A 24,312-nucleotide genomic window follows, 5' to 3' on the forward strand; every position below is an offset into this window, starting at 1 on the left:
TTGAGCCAATTTGTAAAGAACAGGGCCTGACGCATAGTGTTTGCGGAATAAACGGGAAAAATGGGGGTCCCATGGGAGGAGCGTCAACAAAGGCGGCAAAGCCAGAATGGGGGGTGACTCGCACTCCTGGCAGCAGGGGCTGCGGCCAGCACGGGAAGCGCACCTGGGGCCTGCAGAAGAGCTGGCGGAGACGAGTCATGCTTTAGTAGCAAAGCAAACCCTGGAGAGCGGGACGCAGGTGAAACGTCCCATCACGGACCCAGAGCGGAGATCACATCCCGCTGGGCGTGTGAGTCCATGCAGCCCGATCGCCAAAGCTGAGGTGCCCCAGCTCCCTCTCAGTTCTTGGGGGGACACTCTGCAGCCCCCTGACTGGTGGGCACAGGCCCCCATCCCTGCGTGGTCTGTGCTGACTCAGAGCCCAGATAGAAGTCGAGGCTGGTACCTGGCCGTGTTCTCAGCCCGCAGAGGCCAGGGGCCACCAGCCTCCTCTCTCCAGCGAAGGGGTGGGTGGGACCCTTCTGGGATTCAGGAACGTGGGGCTCAGGGGCAGGCGTCGTCCCCTACTCACCACTTTGGGCTTGAAGGGTGGCTGGATCTCCCTGTTCTCGAGTTTCTCCCAGTCGATCCTCCGGAAGAAGGCATGCTCCCGCACGTCCCTCTCCCCCTCTGGCCCGCAACCCAGCCGCTTGCCTGGGTGTTTGGTCATCAGCTAGAAAATAGCAGAGAGAGGGCACGATGTGTGACGCGGTGACCAGAGGTGACGACACCGTACTGTTAACCGAGATACGCTGAGAGAGTAGAACTTAAGTATTCTCTCCCCGAAAGACAAGAAGGTAATTGTGGGGGGGGGGGATCTCCCACAGGGCATATGCGTGTCGAACCACCATGGGGCACGTTTTCAACACACTGCAATTTTGTCAGTTACACCTCAATAAAGCTGAAAGAGAGAGAAAAAGACCCTCCCTCCCCCGCCACACACACTAAAATTAGGAGAAAAAGAGAAGGCTGGACGATAGCACCTTCCCTTTGCCAGCTCTGCCACGAGCCTGACGGTGTGGATGCCTGGGCAACACCCCGAGAAATCGGTGGCTTGCACAGAGTGACCCCAACTCACAAATATGGTATTGACAGCATGAGTCTTTCTATAGCGATTTTTTATGATAAAGGACACCGGGAAGCGAGGTGGCCCCAGAGCCAAACATAAGAATTTAATCAGGTGTCTTCGTACACTACCTGCATGAGAGCTGCCATTCTGTAGGTCTCTAAAAAATATGTATGCGAAAAGGGAGGCAATCACTAAAAACTGTGTGTGTGATGATAACAGGTATCACATACCTGTTTACTGCCTGGGCCAAAATGTGTTAACCAAAGACCCATGGGCTGGGAAAAATAAATGCTGTGACCGGCAGGTGTTAATTCTCACACGTCTACTGTGGGAGACAGAGGCAAACACGGGTTATAAGCTCTGGGGCAGGGCCTGGCTCTCCCTATTCAGATACGTCACCAGTGCCCTGCCCTCGGAAGACGCCTGATAACTGCATCCCACATGATCCTGATCAAACGCGCCAGAAAATGTTAGGAGGGTGCTACACTCTATTCCATGGGGTCTGATGGTAATTTCGTGGCGTAAAGCTTTTCAGTGAAAAACTAACCAGGTCAGGACCCGGTAATTTCTATTCTCGGTCTCTCTGCTGCAGAAAGGAGCTCCTAGGCTCCCCAAAACACAAAACCTAGAAGTTTCAGGGCAGTTCTATTTGTAACAGCCCCAAACCAAAGTGGAAACAACCCAAACCCGCACCCCTCCCCCCCACCGTAGCATGAATAAGTAAACTGTGGTGTGACCACACAATGGAATGTTTCGTGGGCGGATGGAAGACGGAAGATGGCGTCCACGCGGGGATCTGGAGAAATGCCACAATCACCATGTGGGGTGAAAGACGCCAGACCTGGGAGCGTCTGCCATAGGAGTGCATTTGTGCTAAGACAAGGCTAATCCCTGCAGGGACAAGCGGGGACACTGCTTATCTGGAGGGGTGGCGAGTCACTGCAGGACAGGAAGGGAGGGGCGTCTAGGGTGTCGGAAACCTTCCCTTTCCTGACCTGGGTGCAGTCACCTGGGTGTGTTTGTTTTGTGAAAATTCACTGATCTACACACCCACGACTCAGGCCCATTTCTGCACGCATGTTCGATCTCAAAAAAAGAGAATCGAATGAAGAATGACCCAAGGCACACCAAGTCAGGCAAGGGAGGAGACCAAACATTTTCCGAGGACCCGAGGTTATTTCTGGTAACTCATGGCACACTTCCATGAGGTGGATGAGAAACTAAAGCCCAGTGCGATTAGCTGCCAGGGCCAGAGCTCCAGGCAGACTGGGGATCAGAACCTCCTTTTCAGGCCACCATGTTCCTCATGGCTCCCTGCAGGTCACCAAGTGGTGGCCCTTGGTGGCTGGAAGCAGTGGCATGGGTTTGTGGGCTCTCTGCCACCTCTCTCAGAAGCAGAACTACGGGAAAGAGATCTCCCCATTCATCCTCTCGGTCGGCAATTATAAAAGGAATGCAGGTCTACTTACTCCTTTGCAGATGGAAACGGCCTCCTTGGACAAGGATTTGGGATAAGAGACGTTATGCTCCATTATGGACTGAAATAGCTCGTCTTCGTCTTCGCCGTCAAAGGGAGGCTGTTCCGGAAAACAGAGACAGGGGGAAAACAGGCAGGATGATTCATTAGCATGGCGCCTGGAGAGCCCCGTCAGTGCCAAGACACACACCAGGCTTCTGGGCACCCCACCGGCTGTAGACTTCACTCAGTGAAGTTGCTGGTTTATTTGGTTATCTTTCATTAGGTTGGTGGTTGTGTGTTTTTCACTCTTTTCCTCTCTTTACTTATCCTGCCTTGGGCAACCCAAAACAACCTTTAGGGAAATCGTTCTTGAGTCATGCTTTTGATGCTTTGCAAATAAATTGTAATTAATCCATTAATCTTGCAATTTTCTGTTAAAAACTTAATTATGATCAAGTTAGGTTACAGATGGCTTTGTGCGTGGGGTGGGAGCAGGGGAAAATGATGGTGCCTTTGGCTTCTAAGCATGAGGTGTTGGGGCCATCAGGACATGGGCTGAAAGGGTGTCCCCAGGTCCAGAAAATCACACCAGGGCCCTTCTGACCCAACAGGGAGCTGCTCTGTAGAGAGCCTCACACCTGCGTGGTAGCGGTGACGGGAGCTCAGATTCCCTAGACACTCCCCTCTCCTCCTCTGCTGCGTTTACACTCCCCACAGGGCCAGCAGGAGGCATGGCAGTGCTGTGGGCGCTCATGGCTTTAAAGTTAGATGGATCTGGACCAAATTCCAGCGCCACTACCTTCTAGCTGGGTGTCCACAGGCAAGCAACCTCCCTAAGATAGAGTTTTCCAGTTTGTATAATGGGGTTCCCTGGTGAGTCTGCAAAACCTGCGATAGTGTGTCCAATGCCCAGCGGGTGCCTGCTGCAGGGTGCCTAGTGGTACTGGTGTTTTATTGAAGCAGATGGGCTTAGAACGGGCTGCTAGAATCGTTGGGAGAGCTCAAGGCGTCCTTCCAACTTTCTCCTCCAGCATGTCTTTAATCCTGAGAGGTCCGGCAAATTACCTGTCACTCTGGAGGGACAGCGCACAGGATAAGTGGGTTTATGGGGAATTTCTTAATGTTCCCTTTAGGCTTAGCTAACCTTGGGTTTAGCGAAAGAAAGGCAGACCAGGGGGCAGCTGTCATAGCCAAGACAATACCTGCATGTTTCATTTCGTTGCATTTTCCTTCTCATAGAAAAGAGGTGTCTCTGTCACTCTGACTGACACGGTTAGGGCTCCACTAATGCAGGGTCCAGCTTAAATGTCAACACCCTCACAGACCAAAGGCAGCTGTGCCGTCGCCAGCGGGACAGACCTTCTTACCAAACGTCTCCCTCCGAGTGAGAGAGAGCAATGGGCCCAAGCAGACCGCTCCCCTGGAAAACACCCCTCGGGTCATTCCAACCTGCTCATCTGACGCCCAGCCTTAGTCCCCCCCCAACTCGCCACCCCCAGGCCTGGAGAGGAGTTGGGTGTGGGGTCAGCCCACGAGAGTTACACCTACTCAAGGGAAAGATGCTAAGTCTATAAGGAACCCTACCTTGGGACCAGGTCTGGGAGAGTGGGGGGTTGGGGCGGGTGCCACTGTGTTGCTGGGTACTATTATTACTACTGCTGCTGTTATTTAGTCTAGAAATATAAATAAAAAGGGCTCTTTTTTGGTTGTAAGTCCTGGTGTAAAGGATGTTTAATTTGGTCAAAGCATGCAGGTGGGTGAGGAGAACTAAAATCAGCCCCCTTTGGGGTGCCTGGGGGGCTTAGCCGGTTAAGCATCCAACTCTTGCTTTTGGCTCAGGTCCTGATCTCGGTGTTGTGAGACTGAGCCCCGTGTCAGACTCTATGCTCAGCGCGGAGTTGGCTTGAGATTCTCTCCCTCTCCCTCTGCCCCTCCTGCTCATGCTCTCTCTAAAATAAATAAATAAATCTTAAAAAAATATATCACCTTGCCCGTGAATGACTCCAAGCAGAGCCGTAACAGGCCGGCACAGTGAGTTTCCCTGGGCAGAAGTACCATGGTGCCTGGGAGGCCCAGGGGCAAGGATGCTGGGCGCGGACACGCCCCCAGCGAGTGCAGGTGGTCACCCGGGTCAGCAGGGAGTGCCGCTGCTTCCATCTGGAGACACGGAGCAGGACAGCCCAAGGCTGGCCAAGAGCTACTGTGGAGGCCAGTCCTGCGGACCAACCCCACCACTTCTCCTCTGCCTGACATCACGCGGCCTACTTCTTCCGGACCCTGTGGTAGGACGCCCACAAAACGTCTCCTTTTCCCTAATAAGGGATCTATACATGTGGCTGAGCTCGGGCCACAGGATCTTTATAACTGAAGCCGACATAGCAGGGTTTCTGATCGGGGCTGTGAACCGCACACCTCCAGGGGGCCCCACTCTCTCTGAATTTCCTCTGTGTTTGTACTCTACAACGTCACAGTGCCCAGCATGTGAGCAGGGTGCGGGTGCTGCTCCTGGTGACCCATCGATGCCCCTCCATGCGCCCCTTAGGGCCGCTGGCCAGGAGAAACGATGTTACCAGTAGAGCATCAAACCCACTGCCAAGGGCCCCTGGAACTTGGGCCCCGTGGTGACAGAGGCAGCAGGGAGAGCCCACTGGCCCCTCTGGTGTGGGGCCGGAATACGATGGGGGCTGAGGCACGGACCATCCTAGCCAAAGGCTTAAGAGCAATTTTTCTCCAAAGAGAAACTCAGACAAATCATCCCAGGAGTCCTTGTCAGGGGAGGAGGCAAGATCCTCTGCATCTGAAAACAGGTCAATGCAGACGCCCCAACCCCCTGGCCCAGCCCCAGGCTGATGTGGAAGACGGAATCTGGCAGGGGGAGCCTTCTGCGCAGGTCGCTGGCCTATCACACCTGCTTCATTGTCTCCTGGTACGGGAACCACCTCGGCCCAGGTGAGCTGTGCCTACTGCTGCTCCAGGAAGCAGCTGACCATGAAGTCCCCTCTGTGTTCCCTCTGAGAGCAGAACACCTGCTCCTGACACACCCCAGACTGCATTCCTTAGAACTACACGGTACGAATCCTACAGGATACTCCTGGGTCAGAGTTTGCACCCTTTCCCCCCTTTAAGGAGATCTGCGGTGACATTTACATTTTAAAGGTTCTAAGAAGTCCTGCCGTTAAGAGAGCTGTTTGATCCAGGGTGAATCATCCAGGCTGGGGATGGCAGGAATCTCCAAGGCCCCTTGGGCTCCGCTGTTGCGATAAGATTCCTAAACTATGACAAAGGCCGCAGGACCACGAGTCCTTGTGGCAGAGCCGTGGGCTTTCACCCCATGTTCCATCCCCATGTGGCCCTAAGGACGGGCATCTCCTGGCAATCCCAGGGAGGACACGTGCCTCTACCCCTGACATTTTATCACCCACCGGGAGTCTACACTGCCTGAAAAAGGATGGCCACTGTTTGGGAGTGAACAGTGGTAAGGATGGCGGCAGTAACACGCGCTTTTCAGGCTCTGTCTATGCGGTGGGCACCGTGTGGACTGCTTCTCCAGGAGTCGCTCCTTCAGTCCTCAAAACCACCATATGATGGACGTACACACTAGTGATCCCACATTACAGTTGAGCTCATTGAGGTCCTATTATTAAGTGCTTTGGCTGGAATTACAGAGCTGGATGTGGAAGAATCAAGATTCAAGCCCAGCAAAAATGAACTACTGGGACTTCATCAAGATCAAAAGCTTTTGCACAGCAAAGGAAACAGTCAACAAAACCAAAAGACAACCGACAGAATGGGAGAAGATATTTGCAAATGACATATCAGACGAAGGGCTAGTATCCAAAATCTACAAAGAACTTATCAAACTCAACACCCAAAGAACAAATAATCCAATCAAGAAATGGGCAGAAGACAGGAACAGACATTTCTGCAAAGAAGGCATCCAGATGGCCAACAGACACATGAAAAAGTGCTCCACATCACTCGGCATCAGGGAAATACAAATCAAAACCACAATGAGATACTACCTCACACCAGTCAGAATGGCTAAAATTAACAAGTCAGGAAGCGACAGATGTTGGCAAGGATGTGGAGAAAGGGGAACCCTCCTACACTGTTGGTGGGAATGCAAGCTGGTGCAACCACTCTGGAAAACAGTGTGGAGATTCCTCAAAAGGTTGAAAATAGAGCTACCCTATGACCCAGCGATTACACTACTGGGTATTTACCCTAAAGATACAGATGTAGTGATCCGAAGGGGGATGTGCACCTGAATATTTATAGCAGCAACGTCCACAATAGCCAAACTGTGGAAAGAACCTAGATGTCCATCAACAGATGAACGGATAAAGAAGATGCGGTATATATGTACAATGGAATACTATGCAGCCATAAAAAACTGAAATCCTGCCATTTGCAATGACGTGGATGGAACTAGAGAGTATTATGTTGAGCGAAATAAGTCAATCAGAGAAAGACAATTATATGATCTCCCTGATATGAGGAAGTTGAGAGGCAGGGCAGGGGGTAGTGGGGGGTAGGGAGGGAAAAAATGAAACAAGATGGGACTGGGGAGGGAGACAAACCATAACAAAGTCTTAATATGAGGAAACAATCTGAGGGTTGCTGGAGGGGAAGGATAGGGTGGCTGGGTTAGGGACACTGGGGAGGGTATGTGCTGTAGTGAGTGCTGTGAAATGTGTAAGACTGATGATTCACAGACCTGTACCCTGAAGCAAATGACACATTATATGTTAAAAAAAAAAAGGACTCAAGCCCAGACATCTAACGGTAGAGCTTGGGCGCTGGGCCGTTCTGGGCACTGCCAATCCCTCACATTTGCTCTGGCAGGTCGATGGGGAGGGATGGTCCCCTGGCGCTGCTGCTGGCAGGGCTGGGTGGGAGGTGCTCAGCTGCTGGTCCACCCACACCTAAAGAGAGATCCACTGGGGCAGGTATGTGGGGAGGCCATTTTGGTATCCAGCACGATGAATGGTGGGGTCTGGAGAGACCAAGGGGCAGTCGCTAGGGCCAGAGACATTTCAAGTCACTGTGTAGAGGGACTGTCTCTAGATTAGAGACCTGGTGTGACTTCCCAGCCCTGACTTTGTTTGCTTATCTCTTGCTTATGCCACACGTCCACTGTCAGTGAGGAGAGGTCACCAAGGACCGATGCTGATGGTGCAGCCGCCATCCTGGTCTTGCTGCGGGGGACCGGGGACAGGCGCTCTGGGGTGTCCACCCTGGAGCACGTTCCCCCAGATCTCACGGGTCAGAATGAGCCACACAATCTACCCCACCATGAGTGAGCTGGGAGGTACAATCTCACCACGTGCCAGAAGGGAGGAGGACCCCAGCTACCTGGTGGGCAGCGATAATGATCACCAGGCTGGGGAAAGCTCCCCAGGGCCCGCTATTAAATTAAGATCATGCGTTCTTGGGGGGAGTGGGGTCCAGGGAAGCACATCCACATTCCTCTCACCTCACCACAAAAACTGCTCTTACTGTATTGTGAACTCTTAGGCTTGTTGTATTATTTTCAAATAAGGATGCATAATTTGGAGTTTCTTGTTTTTCCCTGACTTTTGCAAACATCGCTCTGTGGCTACCGGTATTCCCAGGCAGACGAACCCTGTGGGGCAGATCCCTCACCCATCCGAGACGGGCTCCTTGCTCCGTGGGCACATTCAGAATTGCTGCCAAGGCTTCCTTCTGATAACTAAGGCTACCAGAAACATCTCTGTGCATGTCATTTTTCTCTTCACCGAATTACTTCCTAAGAAAAATGTCTCAGGTGTGGGCTTACGCAGTCGCAGGATGGGAGCACTTTTATGGCTCTTGTTAAGTCTCTCCAGGTCCCCCCGGGAGCATTCGTACAGGTAATTGCTGCTCAGGCCTTGGTGCTGAAGGCAGGTCAGAGTGAAATTATAATTATATTCCGTCTCCTTCCCAGTCAGCTACTGAGCCTGGGGACGACAGGAGGGGATGTGTTGCTGAGGAGTAAGTGCGTGACCATTTTGGATTTGCTTCTCTCCCCTCTTTCCCACATTCCCATGATTATTTTTAAATTTCTACAGATCGGGGCTTAGTGTCTCTAGCTAAGCTGCGTGTCAGATACGGTTCTCGGCTGGGTGTGAAAATGTTCCGAACCAGAGGTGTTCTCCTTAGCAATATGCAATTTGTGAATTTTAGACAGAGGAGGGGTGATGGCTCACTCTTTCTAAAATGATTTCTAAGTCACCTCCTGGTTCATGGATGCTGGGGCCCTGCCATGGTTGTCTGTAGATCACTGGGGACCATCGGAGGTGGGGGGCGGGGTGGAGCACACCCAAAGACATTTCAGGTGAAAGTGCTGGGGGAAAGCACCCATCACCAATGCATCAGGAAAGCAAATAAAGCATAGACTGCCCTGGCAAAAGGGAACATAAAGAGGAGAGCACTGGCCCCTTTATGACGGAGACCCATGAGCACGTAGAACCACAACCTGCTTATTACAGTGCTGGGTAAATACTGTTTACGCCCCAAAGTAATCATACTTGTCAAGCAGTCCAGGAACTGAAAAAGGACTCAGGCTGTTTCTACTTAACTGTCCCCTTGGCTGCTGACAATAAATATACCAAATGAGAAGAAAATTGCAATAAACTCTCTTTTCTGCTCATCGTCAGCCCTCTGTGATTAAAGAGGATAAATTTAGACCATAACCCCATCAACAGCTTTATAATTAATCTTACTTTTCAATAACTGCGTCTATTCCCTCTGCTGGGTCTGGAGGCTGCCGCAGCTTCTGGGGGGCTGTGGGTAAAGTCTCAGAGCCTTCATTATCCTTTCTGGGCTGACTCACCGCCCAGAAATACATTGAAATTTGCATTGAGTCACAGGGAAGACGAAGAAGCGGGTATCGACATGAAAACACTGTGTTGGATTTAGACGAGGAATGGCTGAGCCCACCACGGTGCCCAAACGTGGGCTGCCTTTAAGATGTCACATCTAAAGAGTGTCACCATTGTCCACAGGGATCATGGAAACTGGAAGGGATCCTATCGGGCAGGCTAACGGGAGTCTGAGAAGCAGGATGGGAAAGGGAAATGTGCCAGAATGTTTACGGAAGCGCTGCGCGTGGGGAGGGCGTCTGCAGGTGGGGGCCTCAGGGATAATGGGCAAGTGAGGCAGGATTTTTAAGACGCACCCGAAGGGGACTTCCTTGCAGGAGGGCAGCATTGCCTGAGCTTCCTCTAGGGAAGGAAGTCCCCGGGCTTGGGGAGGAAGGAGATGGGGGTAGGAGTGTGGCGTGTGGCGGAGGGCACGGGACTTCTGAAGTCCTAGTCTCCCGCTCACCAATGAAGAGTCAGCGCGTCTGATCTCTTGGAAAGTGCCCTTGGAAGTGACACAGATCCTATTGTCACCCAACCAATTTCTTGTTGGCATATGCAAATGTGACTCAGTGAAAGCAGCGTTTGTTTCTGGACTCAAGAGTCAGAACATGCAAATGGGACCAAGAAGGGGAACTCAGTTTTCTGTGCCGTCCTGAACAACCTGGCTCTCAAGGGGCTCATAATTCAGTCAAACTTTATTGTCAAAATTCTAGAGACAGGAAATTCACTCGAGGGGCAGGCAGCCACTGTTGTCTCACTGACTGTAGTTCTTATAACCTCTTTTCCATGCCTCCAAATGGGGGTATTTGGCCTGAGATGAACATTTTATTGGCGTTAAAAACCTAAATGAATCATCACCAACCATTTTGCTATCAATCAAGTCTTAACATCACTTGTCAGTTAACCACCCAATGTAGGCTGGTACCCTGTTATCTTTTAATCTCTAAGAGACTACTTTAGTATCTAAAAGATGTAAGACAATGAAAGACCCATAAAGGAGAGTTCACCAATGGCCTCTCACCCCAGAGACAAAGCCAGGAGTCTGTGATGATTTCCATGCTCACAAGACCTGGGGCTCCCCTTCCCCCTCTGACCTCAGGCCTCTCACTCCCTCTCCAATCCACTCTGCTCTGGCCAGACTGGTGGCTTCCCATATCTTTCTTAAACATGGCCATATATTTCCACCCCAGGGCCTTTGCACTTGCTGTTTCCCCTGCCCAGAATGCTTTCACCCCACATATGTACTTGGCATTCTCTTTTTGCTGGTCTTCACTTCAGCTCTCCATGAGTCCCTCCCTGCCCATCCTCGCTCCAATTTCGACCTTCCTCCTGCACTACATTTTCTTTCTGTTTTATTATTTTTTCTCTTAGCTTATTGCTCTTCTCTCTCTCTCTCTCTTTACCTTATAGGCCTCAAGAAGGTGAGAGTGTTTGTTTTGTTTCTGGTGGTCACCATGCAGAGAGTAAACCATCAACAAGTACATGCTGAATGCATAAATGAAGGAGTCGATGAATGTCATATGTCAGAAAGGGTGACTCTTCTCCCCCTCCAGGGACAAAGATTCAAAGATTTCCTTGGGGGTGGCTTCTCAACATGCATATTTCTTTCCACTTTCTCTTACTAAACTTTTGGCTATAGAGGGTCCAACTCCTCGACACCAGTGCTCAACTGCTGGGAATTAAAAAAAGCTGCCCACAACAGACTTGTTTTTAGGTAAAATGGCAGAAATTGGGTAGATGTTCACCCAACCTTCCATGGCTCACAGGTGCACTATATCTCCCCCTCTCCCACTGCCCCTTCGTGTCCCAGTGGGATCACGTGGCCAGTGGAAGGAGTGACATATGCCACCTCTAGGCTTCTCCCCCACCCCCCGCCGGGCTGTGCCAAGAATATAAAATAAAGTCGTGTGCCATGTTAAACCACCGAGGTTTTGGGGGGTTGCTTGTTATAGCAGTCCGTGTGATTTGCCCCAACCCTACAGATATTAAGGCCACATATTAAGAAAATGTCAGCTTCGCCATCATTCCCCGCCTATCTGATATACACTGCATTCCTCTGAGAAACCTAATCTGTCCTTTTATAACTGAAGGTTCAGCCTCGTTGGACTTTTGTGAAAATTGCAACAAACTGCCAAGGGAGAGATAAGAAGAAATGGGGAGGAACTACGAAGGCATTTCTTCAAGTTCCACTGTCTTCTTCCTCTGCTAATAATTCCAACTCTACACCCGGGCAGCAGCTGGGGGTTGTCTGTGCAGACAAACTTACAAGGAACCATAACCCAACCCCAGTTCTGAGATTCTGAAAACCTACAGAGGTCATCCTCAACGTGCAGGGACTTTTGTGTTTAATAGGAAAGCGACGTTGTCGATGTTCCAGGACTCAGCTCTCAGTTTGGGGTTTTTATGACCAGAGATCATTGCTGTGCCTACTGAATAGAATCCACTTTCAAGGGCTGGGGGGAATTTCTCCCTCTTTTCACCTGGGTCAGGGAAGTCGGGGCAGCACCGGCTGCTGGGTCCCACCGTCCTGGCCCAAGCAGAGCCGAAAGCATTCACATTATCCAACAATAAACAAGTATAGAAACGTACATTACCTGACCAGCTAGCATTTCATATAATAGGACGCCGTAGGCCCACCAGTCCACGGATTTTCCATACGGCTGATACGCGATTATCTGTGTGGAAACACATACAATTAGTGGCGAATCAAAGAGCCCATGTTTGAACAGACAAGTCAAGCGTGTAGGCCTTTCTGCACCGAGGGGAGAGGGAACTGCAAATCCCACACCCCAGGAACCACCTTCCCAGGACTTGATGTCCGAAACCTGCATGGGAGCTCCTCCTCAGTCCACCTGGAGACGCCGTGGTGTAGATTTCATTATCCTTTTTTTTTTTTTTTTTGGAAAAAAGCCAGAGGTCCTTCAGACCACGGGTCTGAGAAATAAGATAATCAAACTATGTAACAGAATTTGGCTGAAAGGAAGGAAGATGGAGGTGGAGAAGAGGTATCTGCTGAGATTTCAGAACAGTTTGAAAGAGACGTGATTTTATCAAATGTCGCATTTGAACCCTGTCTGAATCTTGACCCAAACCAAAGCTACTGTAAAACAGAAATCAGGAGCAACTAAAATGTCTTGATAGGAGATGATATTAAGAGGTTAGCCTTAATTTTGTGCGGCAGGAAGATGGTATGGTGCTTTGTTGAAAAGTATGATGAGTGCATTAATGAGTGAAAGGCACAAGAGATGACGTATTTATAGGTGAAATGACGCAGCAGGTTAGATTTGCTTTAAATATTTGAGCAAACTAGGAAGGGGTCGGAACATGTGAAATGAGTTGGCAGAATGCAGGGAGCTGGTGAAGCTGGGTGATGGCCCCCAGAGACCTGTCCCCCGACTGCTCCCACACCTCTGTGGCTCCCAGAAGTACTAGAATAATTCTAGGACCTGCTCTTGCGGAAGAGGGTAATACTGACTTGAATTTCTAAGGGTGACATGGGGTATTAAAACACTGGTGTTTTCTCAAGGACACAATCCCCCGACGCATGGATCAGGCCCCAGGATTCGAGGCGAAGACATCCGGACAGGTGTTCTGCATGACCATTCTGCCATTCTGCATACGCACACGTGACTCTGAAATGTGCTGGGGTTTTTTTGTTTTTTTTTTAATGGCCCACGGTGTCTAATGGAATGTCCTGGGACATAAACAAACCTGTATGTCTCTCCTTCCCCATTTCTTTAATGTATTACGAATATTTCTCCTTGCAGAATGAGAAATACAGCTCCTGTGGCTCGCCCCAGTGTGGTACACATTGGGATCTGACAGCTCTAGAGCTCATTTTCTTGTCAAGGATATGATAACCAGAGGAAGGTACAAGGAGGCCTTCCTTTCTTTAAAAAAAAAAAAAACTGCATTTGTTCTTTTTTTGAAAACTTGGAAAATACACACAAAGAACAAAAAAACCCTACCATAATGAGCCTCTGTGTGTTACCTGATGGTGTGAAATGAGGCTTGTCATTCTGGTTCCAAGACAGGAAATGACTGAGTCGAAGCCTGTCTTGACCAAGTAGAACAACAGAAATTCTTTTGGGGAGAGTGAGAAAGTACACTTGCTAAGCACCTACTATATATTCAATGTGCTGAGCACATTCTGTAGAGTCCTGTGTGGCAGGAATAATTGTTCTCCCCATTTTACAGGTGGGAAAGCTGACACAGCAGGAAGTTTCAGAGACCCGACCAGGGTCAAGCAGCTCATAATTGGTGCTCTGGATATCGACATTTTTCTTTTAAAAACACAGTTTACGACTGCCAAATATATGTAATCACTCACACTGAGATTAATAAAATATTAATCAAAGGGCTTTGAAGATGAAAGAGGTTTAAAACCACCATTTCAGTTGTCACAGTTGTATTTCAGAAGCCCTTGAATAAAATTTGTTCTTGTAACTATATTAAAACCAGTGCTGGCAATCTGTTTTCATTAATCAGTGTTTTAGTTACTCCGCTGTTAACACAGGCAGGGCTGGGGCGCCGTGTTGCTGCGGGAATGATCAGGCTTGGGGACGGAGGGCGCCGAACGAGGGAGGTCCCACTGTATTTTGTATCCTATATTCTGCAAGCGTCTGAGCAGTCTTACCAATCAGACTCCTCTACTCGGGCAGTATTAAATGCCACCCAAGATCGGAAAGCGACCAGAGGTCAAGAGTAGGGAATTTCCTGTCTTTCGTCAGAATGATTCACAAATCCTAAAAGCCAGGGTCACCTGAAGATTGTTGTTGTTTTTTTTTTTTTTCCTTGACTCTTTACCAACTTTGGTCCAACTTGGTTTTTATTTTCTATTTGCACAGTATCAAACTCTCATGACTCCTGGTGATAACACCCTCTCCTTCCTCCAAGGCTTTACCAAAGCAGAATGCCAAGTGACAACATCTCGTTTTTCTTGGCGGCAGCATTTGGCAATCCCTCGAGCCCGCCAGCCCAGCGACTGGGCCGAGATGACAAAGTCATGTGGAACACTGCTGTGTTCTCAACGGTAATAACCGGATGGGATTTGAAATTCAGCTGGGGCATTTCTTCTTGGAGAAGCTCACAACGTGTCGCCCCTGGCTTACGCGCTAGATGAAACGGGGCGGTCTGAAGATCTAAGTTACAAGGTCTAGGGGTGCAACCTTACGATTGCAAATTCACTGTTAGAACGAAGCATGCTTTCACCTCAGTGATGAGCTGCTACTAATACATATTTTGAAAAAAAATTCAAAAATCTCACTGCAAAAGGGCAAGCGTGTTAGAGAGCCCCATTTGAAGGGAAACATTTAGGTACACATGATTTAGGATGTGGGTTGCGCTGTCCCTTGTAAGCTGTCCAGACCCGCCTGTCCAGTATGAAGCCATCAGCCACGTGTGGCTACTGAGCACTGGAAAAGTGTAAATGATATGTACTCTAGGTGGGAAAGACACATCAGATTCTGGAGACCTAGTTCCCCAACGGCAAAATATTTCATTCATATTTTGGATCTATTGGGTTAAATAAAATACCGTTAGGCTTAATTTCACCTGTTTCTTTTTTTAACTTTTAAAAATGTGGTTGCTAGGGGGTGCCTGGTGGCACAGTCAGTAGAGCATGCGACTCTTCATCTTGGGGTGGTAATTTCTAGCCCCATGTTGGGTGTAGAGATTCCATAAATCAGTCAGACAGTCAATCTTCAGGAAAAAACCCACACATACACAACACTGGGGCTGCGAGCCCTTTGGCCTGCATTTTGTTTCTACGCGATGGTGCTGGTCCATACCCTCTCACAGGCTCCTACAACTCACTCTGGTTCTCGGGTTCCTGTTGGCCTGGGGAGCCAGCTTTGGGCTGGGGACCAGGCTTAGAGGCCACAGAACGGATGGTGAGTTTCTCTTGTTTCTGTCCCCACTGGGGACAGGAGCAGGTGTCTCTGGGACTCGTGGGCCAACGGTGGCACGCAGCCAAGCCTGGGGGGCTGCAACGGCAATTTGGTCTCCCCCAGCAGAGGACCTCACAAAAGAGAGGCAGACTTGGCAAGAAGGGCTCCAGTTGGCGGACCTCCCTGCAGCACATGGGGGTTGAACTTCAGCTTCAAAGACAGACCCCCAACAGGGCCACTGTCATTCAGCTTTCTTGCTATTTGTCATTAAGATCATTATGATTATATTCACATGAGCCAACGGCTTGGGGGAGATGTCAGGATGTTTCAAATGGCTGCCTGTCTTGTAAAAGTAAGATATGAATGAGCTTTCTCCCAGCCGGGGCACAGGGCCAGGAATGAAAGGGGCCAGAGGGCAGCTTCTCATCTTCCGGCAGGCCAGTGGCCACAGTGGCTGGAAGGACACGGCTCTGAAACTACCCACCTTTCCACCCTCTGCCAGGGCTACATGCTCAAAGGCCTCCCAAAGAGGGCAGGGCTCCAGAAGCATTCTGGGGGGCGGCGCAGTAAGGTTTTAGATGCTACTGGCAATAGCCCAAATGACTATAAACTACGTCACCATTGCAACACTCACTGCGCCCCAGGCTCCTTAGCTCTGCTAGCTCCCTTAGCCCTCATGAGACTTTTATGAGTAGGAGTGCCCCATTTCCAAGATGAGGAAATGAGACACAGAGAGGTTAGGTAGCTTGCCCGAGGTCACACAGCGAGTAAGTAGCAATACTGGGATTTGAACCCTGGTCACCTGGACTTGGTGTCCACACTTCTGACCATTTTTCTAAACCGAAGATTCATTGGCTATGGTGGGAACCGGCCCCAAAAGGGGCTCAAATGCTTACCAGGATCAAAGCTGCCAAGACAGCCACTTCGCTCAGGAACTCGGGCCCTGGAGACTTTGCCTTAAGGGGACACGTGTGTGTCCCACAGGAACGCAACATCTGTGCGAGACCCACTCACCCATTCCTGGCTGTACCTTAACTAGTTTCCACTCTTCACTTTCACGTGACGTTTACTCGCTACCCGCGCCCCCCGGAACCCACCCTAATAAACGGCCCGACCACAGAAGGACCTTCCCAGGCTGCCGTTACAGACAAACACTGGCCTTTATGCATAAAACATGCTCGAGTCCTTTTGCTGTCTCAAGGAAACAAAAATTTCTCTTCCTTTGATCAAAAATAGAACTATTTTACTTTAACGAAAAAATCAGGGTTGTTTTGAAAAACATCCTAAGTTTCCAGCAATAGAACGTGGGCCACAAGAGGCCTTCATGTGCCTGGTTAAGAACAGTGACACCTCAAAACAGTACCATTCGGGAAAAAAGAGGGAGAGCTGCAGTGTCGTCTGGGTGTTCTGTCCTGACAGCAGGGACATGAGCTCATGAACTGTCTCCTCCACTCTTTCTTCTGGGGAACGACAGACCTTGGCCTCCTCGCAGCTCCTAGGGCCTTTGTCGCATCACGCTGAGACTTATCTGCCCTCACGTGACTCCAAACTCCTTCCCAGCGGGGTGGGGACAGCCCCCTGCATACCCAGCACTGGAACCACCCCCCAGCAGCTGGTGCGGGACAATCATGCAGGAGTAGATCTCATCCAAGCCCCAGTGGGGGGCATCACCACCTCTTAAGTCCAATGTCAACCTTCTGGATTGCTGAGGCTGGAGGGGCCCTTACAGGTGCTTTACAAAGGTCCTTAGGATTCTGGAAAGGAATCTATATTTCAGAGTAGCTAAGTGGGTTGCTTGAAGGTCACCGGGCTGGTTCACAAGGTCTCCTGACTGTGTCCCCTTCCTGCAGCACCAGGTTTGGACCAAAGTTCGAGCAACAGGAAAGTTTCATGGAGGGTAAGGGTGAGGCACCTCACATCTCAGCTCAAGAGGCTTCCCAGTCAAAAACCCTTTGGGTGGTAAATCCAAGCCCAGAACACCAGCAGCCACCGCGCGGGAAGCACCCTGCGATGGGAATGCTCTGAACCTGACTTCTGGGGACCGGCTCTGGCATGGGAGAGCTGTGTGACCCTGAGCAAGTTGCTGAGCCTCTCTGAGTCTCCATTTCCCCAGCTGGGCTGCAGAATTCCAGCACCCACCTGGTAGGAACACGGCAGGGGATAGAACGGCATTTCATATAATAAAATGTGTTTATTGCAGCTGAGTTGAATATACGATATGACTCCGTATTTCCTAACACCGGAAGTAAGAACTGGCCCCCGGGCACGGCAGGCAGGCGAAAATGAATCCAGGCAGTGAAGGTACAGGTGGGTCACAGGAGGACAAAGAAGACATTCAGCTTGGAGAGATTACCTGCACAATATGTACTAAACACCCTGACATGACAGTTGGCACCTGGCAATTCTCATCAATGCTGAACTTTCCATTCATTCTTTCAGCAAGTATTAGCTTCCTACGTGCTGGACACTACTCTAGGCAGTGGGTATGCAAAGTCATAAAACAGATTTTTAAAATCCCCCTCTTGTGCAATTATATTAATTTTTACCCGAGCAGCAAAACTTCAGGTTTTCCTTTTTTCATCGACAAGCCCTCCCCATTTCCTCCTTTCCTCACCTCCACTGTTTGTGGCTAACTGTACACGTCTTTGGGCTGGGCCCTCTGCGAGGCACAGGGATTGTGACTCTAACGAAGGAGACAGACAGGAAAATGGATAAATAAAACGGAAATGTAATGCCCTACATCAGGGATCTTCGTACACTACGTGAGAAAACTCTGCAGTATTTGAAGTCTTTGGACAAAAGGCAGGAGAGAAGTATTTCACCACAACGTGAAAATGGAAAGTCTGGAGTCCAGAGTATATATTTTCTGTTTAGACAGATATTGCGGCTCTATCCAGGACTGGAGAGAACAGGAAATGATTGCCCTAATGGCAATAAAAGTGCTTTATAATCTCTTCATACTACCTACCCCTTCTACTCTGGTTGTTCCTTGTACTCCAGGAGAACAGAAAGCAAACAGCAGAACAACCTAAGTCCCGTTCCCCCAAAATGTCAGGAGAGGAACGGCGAGTGCAAGAATGGTTTGTAATGATTAACATTGGCTTTAAAGACAAAGGGGAAAAAAGGAAGAAAGGAAGGAAAGAGGGAGGGACGGAGACAGAAGCAAAGCTCAGAGCCTGGTGATTACAGACCCCATTCCCAGTGCCATCCCAGACTTTCATGTAGCACAGAAAGGGCCAGAGGCTGTATATGTATATGTACATGTACATGTATATATATATATTTTTTTTATTTAAAGATTTTTATTTATTTATTTGACAGAGAGAGATCACAAGTAGGCAGAGAGGCAGGCAGAGAGAGGGGGGAAGCAGGCTCCCTGCTGAGCAGAGAGCCCGATGCAGGGCTCGATCCCAGGACCCTGAGACCATGACCTGAGCCAAAGGCAGAGGCTTAACCCACTGAGCCACCCCAGGCACCCCGTGTATGTATATTTTTGAGTGAGAGAGACAGAGTGAGCAAGAGTGAGAGAACGCAGGGGTGGGGAGAGGCAGAGGGAGAGGGAGAATCCCAAGCAGGCTCCACACCCAGCGTGGAGCCAGACACAGGGCTCGATCTCAGGACCCTGAGATCATGACACTCTGAGCCAAAATTGAGAATTGGGACATTTAACCAACTGAGCCACCCAGGTGACCCTATATGTTTTTTAATAAAGTTTTTTAAAGAGAAGTTTTAGGTTCACAGCACAACGGAGTGGAATGTGCAGAGTTCCCGTGTGCCCTGTCCCCACCAGTACGATCTCCCCCGCTACGGACATCCCTCACCAGATGGGAATATTGGTCGCAACTGACGAACTACATTGTTACATCATTATCACCTGGGTGCTGTATGATCTATGGGCTTTTACAAATAATACACGACATGTCTTGACCACGGTGGTGTCGTACAGAGTTTCACTGCCCCCAGCGTCCTCTGTTCTGTCTAGTTGTCCCTCCCTCTGCACTGCCCTATGGCAGCTACTAATCTTTTTTATTGTCCCCCTTCGTTCTGCCTTTCCCATGATGTGCTGCGGGCAGAAGCATACAGCACTCAGCCTTTCCTGGTTGGCTTCTGTCACGTAGCATTATGCACTTATGGTTCCTCTGGGTCTTTTTGTGGCTTGGCAGGTCGTTTCCGTTCAGTGCTGAATAGCGTTCCATTGTGCGGTTGTATCATGGTGGATGCAGTCATTCACCTGCTCAAGAACACCTTGGTTGCTCCTGAGTTTGGGCAAATTAAGAACAAAGCTGCTATAGACATCCGTGTGCAGGGTTTTTTTGGTGCAAACTTAAGTTTTCCAATTCACTTAGGGGCACGGCTGCTGCATCGCATGAAGATTATGTTTAGCTTCATAAGAAACCACCAAACTGTCTTCCAAAGTGGCGGGGCGACTTCTGAGGGAGTGGCGAGTGAAATTCAGAAAGCCGCACCCACCTTTCCAGGTTGCAGAGAGCCGCCCCTGAGCCTGGCACTCCTCAAACTCCGGGATGTGCGCTGCGGAGTTGTGGGACGTGGTCTTCGGTGGCCCTCGGAGCAGACATTAGCACCAAGGTCCATGTGGGGAAGTGTCCCCGTTTCAAGTCTTTGTGGTTCTTCCAAGGAGGCGCTAATCTCCTGCTTGGGCTCATCTCTATCCAGCTCCTGGGTAACATGTGCTGATCGCGGAAGAAATCAGGGCGGTGACCATGAGCCGGAGCTGGGAGAACGTCCTCCTAATGGACTTACCACTACCACGTCACCCAACCTCTTCAGCGAGACTTCGGCAATCCCCCGTTACGCAGAAGAAACCAAACACCTCTTTAGATGCTCTCCTCCCAGCCTGAGGTTTTTGAGAACCTCTGCCACAGGGAGATACACTGGGATACCAACAGGAACAGAGGTCACATCTGCATCTGAACTACCGCTGAGCACAGTTCCTGGGCTGGGCTGTGCTGGGCACCACTTCTATTGACCACTGGGGAAGTCGAGGCACAAGCAAGCGCCCATGCTGTCATGCACAGCAGAGCCAGGGCTCAACCTGGCCCTTGCCTCCCTGCCCTCCCGGTGTCCACTCTGCAAGCAGGAGCTGGGGATGGGACCAGGACCTCTGAGAGACTGCCTCTTGCCTCTGACCTTGAGACTCATTTACCGCTCCTTCCTGTTCCGCGTGATGAGAGACAATGGTGTTGGCCGTGAAAATGTCTTGGTTTACAACATAATTTATACCTAGCCTAAATGCAGGAGTCCATCCTGGTCTAGGACGGGTCCATCGCTAACATTTGTGTGTGTGTGTGTGTGTGTGTGTGTGTGTGATGGGTGTCCAGGGGACACTGGAAGAAGAGTGACCGAGGCCCACATACCAGATGTCTGAACACACGTTACTGACCAAGCTAACCAACTGTTAAATGTTCTCTTCTACCACCGTGACCAATATACCCTCCTGTATGAGTCAGCTCATGTGGCCAGAACAATACCACAGACTGAGCGGCTCAAACCGTATTCATTCATGTTCTCAGAGGCCTGGAGGCCGGGAGCCAAGATCGAGGTACCCGTTGGCAGGGCTGGTTTCTGACAGGCTTCTCTTCTGGGCTACAGAGGCTCCTTCCCCATGGGGCTCCCCAGCCTTTCTTCTGTGAGGGGGCCTCGGGCTGTCTCCTGGCCCTCTTGTAAGGACACCAGTCCTACCGGATCAGGGCCCCATCTAATGACCTCATTTGACCTTCTACACTTCCTTAAAGGCTTTATGGCTCTACGGAGGCATATGGAGGGTTAGGGAATGCCATGAATTTTGAAGGGACATAAAGTCAGTCCATAATACTTCTCAATAACCTGGAGGGGGAGGTCGACTATAGAATTCATGGACCCCTCAGACTCCACTCCAGTACTGGGAGATATGGCCCACTCCCTGTTCCTTCTCAGTCCTTCCTCACATCTATGAAGACCCTGTGTGCCTCGGCCTGTGCGTCCAAACTCTGTCCTGCTGTGCCCTGCGAACAGCCACCCCTGGCCTCTCCATCAGACATGCGGTCAGGGTGGTGTCCCTAGCAAGGCTGGATCGTAGGAAGAGGCCCATGTGGGTCATGGAAGGGAATTCTCCGGCCCCAGAGGGCAGGTCGCTCCAGCCCTAGAAGACGGGCTAAGCCTGGCAGAGGGCCAGGGGGAAACCATCTAAAGTTGGGGACGGCCTGCAGGCCAAATGCAGCCTGCCTCCCATTTGTGTACGAGCTGCTTGTGAGCACACGTCCAACGAAAACAACGTGAAAAAGACTATCGGCCTTTTGGCAGGAACAGTTGCTCAATTTTGCCTCTTGGTAAAATCTAAAATTTAGATTAGCACAAAGCCTGAAATATTTACTCTCTCACCCTTAGCAGAAGGGGCCTGTTGATCCTAGCTCCAAAACACAGGGTGGGGGCCCCTCTCGCCTGGGTCCTCAGCACCTTAGAGATCTGGCCTCTCTGGGCTGCTGGGTTGAGAAGCCTCCCAGGGGCCAGCACAGAGCTCAAAACAAGCTGCCCCCCAAAACTGGGCCCAGTGACCCCCTCCTATCCCGTATGCCCTCCTGCACGGTGACCAGGCCACTCCCCCCTGCACCCAACCCTGCATCCCTGCAAACATAATTTCTATCGCCTCCCTTAGAGGTGGGCTGGCTCTGGGACTTGTTTGACTCACGTAATGTGGTCCAAGTGACACAGTGAAGTTCCAGGTGTGGCTCACGGGGACCTGTGGCTTCTGTTCTTGCCCTCTTGGGAGCCAGCCACTGGGCTGAGAAGCTCTGGGTAGACGACTGAGTGGTGACAGACCTCATGGAAAGACAGACCACACAGAGGAGGACCCATGGGGCCTCAGCCAAAAGCCAACAGCCAGAGGCCATCTTGGGTCCCCCAACACAGCAGGGCCACAGCAGCCAACACCCCCACCAGCCGTCAGGGGTCAGCACCGCCACGTCCCGCCGGAAGTTCTGCCGCACAGAATCAGAGCTGTAACGTGGTTGCTGTTTTAAGCCATGAAGCTTGGCGGCTGGTACGCAGCAGCAGATAACTGAAGCGACGGTCAGCCACGGACGGAAGTGGGCGGACGGAGCGCTTCCTCTGAGGCGGCCGCGGGGAAACTCACCTCACCTTCAAAGCCATGCTTTGAGGATGGTCCTGTGAGTGTCCCCATTTTACAAATGTCACCCCAGGTTCTTAAAAGAGCAGAACTGCAGCCGCAGTTCACTATGCAGTGATGAAGAAAAAGCCACCTGAAGTCAAACGGGAAGTTTCCCTTCAGAGATGGGGCCTCTGGTCTGCCTGGGCCCAGCGCAGGGTCAGACGGGGGCGGTGAGGAAGCAGACGTACTGTCGGAGCCCGCTAGTCCCCCTTCCGGTGGCTCTCGAACTCCGCCACCACCGCCTCGTTACTGGTTCTCACAGGGTGGTGGGTGGGGGTGGCCGGTGCCAGGGGAGCGGACAAGAGCCACAGTGTGGCGCCCGCTTGGACCCTCCTCACCTCAGGCCTCCAGACGTTCACTGTGCAGCTGAACGAGGCAACTACTTGTGCAGTAAAGCAATGAGCCGGGAGTTAGGAATAAATCTTGGGCCTGGGGGAGCTCGGTCCGCTGCAATAAAAGATCTTCCAGAATCGGGGGCCTCATAGCCTGGTGGTCTTTCCAGATGTGTTTGGTAAAGGGCTGTAAAGTGATAGCCTGGGGTGGGGGGGACCTGGCCCCTGGCAACATTAGGGCCACAGACCTGCACATTGGGGGCCAGGGTCCCTGCTCTGTCATTTGCTGTCCATGAGCCTCAGACAGGGCGCCTGTCCTCTCCATGTCTCCTTTCCCTTGTCTGTAAAACTCACCTCAGAGGACTATCGGAGGGTTTCAACGAGACGACAGATGCAGGCGCATGATATGTGCCAGGAAACGAGTAAGTGCTGTCATCGCTCTCAGGAGACACCCTCAGCGCCCCCTCCCCCACAACGGCAAAGTAAAAGGTGAAATAAGATTTCAGAAATCTCTGACCCATTTTTACAGGATTTAAACAAATCCCCAAACAAAAGGCCGGTGAAGGCAGCCCCAGCACGCGGGGAGAAGGCTCAGGGCATTCGCGGGGCTCTGCAAACAAGAGAGGGAGCCAGGAGGATAGCGGGATCGTGGCCCACTCGGGGTGCCCCCGGGCCGATGCCTGCAGTCCCCTCCCTCCTCCGCAGCGAGAAGCGGACCGGCCCTGGGTTCAAGGCCCAGCTCTGCCCTGAACCGGGGCTGTGGGAAAAACGACCGAATCTCTTTGCACCTTGGGTTCGCCCTCTGGAAAACAGAGCCTTGGACACGAGCTTTGTGGAGCTGCTCTGGCGAGTAAAGGAAACCGAGTCTGTGAGGCCTCCGCCCTGGGTCCCGCTCGCCCACCAGGAGCCGCTATCTCTGGAGGATGAACGGGAAGGACGTCAGGAAGGAGGACGGGGTCACAGGTGCCTCATGGCCATGACGTCCCAGAGGGGCGCCAGGTGCTCCAGAGAACAGGGTGACGCTGACAAACCAGGGCCAGCTGGGCTGGGAGCTGCGGGCAGACCCTAGCGGAGATGAGCGGAACCAACGTAATTCCTAGAAAAGATCTGAGGAGAGTTACACAATTTAAGGAAGAACCCAAGGGAAAGCCCGGCCTTGGCTCTTTAAATATTTCTTGGAGGGAAGACAGCGGCTTCATTTTCTCTTGCGAAGCCGGAGGCATCAGACTGTGACCTCACACAGAGGGAAACTGGCCTCTGAAAGAACGTAAGCCACCTTCGGCTTATCGCTTATCATTCTCCGTCTTTAATCAAGGGCTTTCTTAGCTCCGCCGGCACTTCAGAAGCGCTGATCCTGGGGGAGCCCCGGCTGCTCTCCCTCTCATCTCCCCCTTTCTTCTCAGCTGTGCAAGTGCTAATTTACTGCCTGGCTGCATGCATCTCGTGTGTTCTTTTCTCATTTAACTTTCAGATTCTCTTTTATTCTCCATCCTT

The 24,312-nt window shown here is 51.0% G+C and overlaps 1 protein-coding gene across 1 annotated transcript in view; it reads right to left on the reverse strand.

The window, feature by feature from the left end:
- PRKCA (protein kinase C alpha) overlaps positions 1–24,312 on the reverse strand; it is a gene marked incomplete at its 5' end in the record, with an annotated part of 384,835 nt that overhangs the window by 12,732 nt on the left and 347,791 nt on the right. Inside the window, 3 exons of the mRNA XM_080825828.1 lie at positions 572–712; positions 2,578–2,685; positions 12,028–12,108. Coding sequence (XP_080681954.1) covers positions 572–712; positions 2,578–2,685; positions 12,028–12,108 — 330 coding nt within the window. The remainder of the gene's footprint in view (positions 1–571; positions 713–2,577; positions 2,686–12,027; positions 12,109–24,312) is intronic.

This window comes from Martes martes (assembly GCF_963455335.1).
Source record: "Martes martes genome assembly, chromosome: 16".
NCBI lineage: Eukaryota > Metazoa > Chordata > Mammalia > Carnivora > Mustelidae > Martes > Martes martes.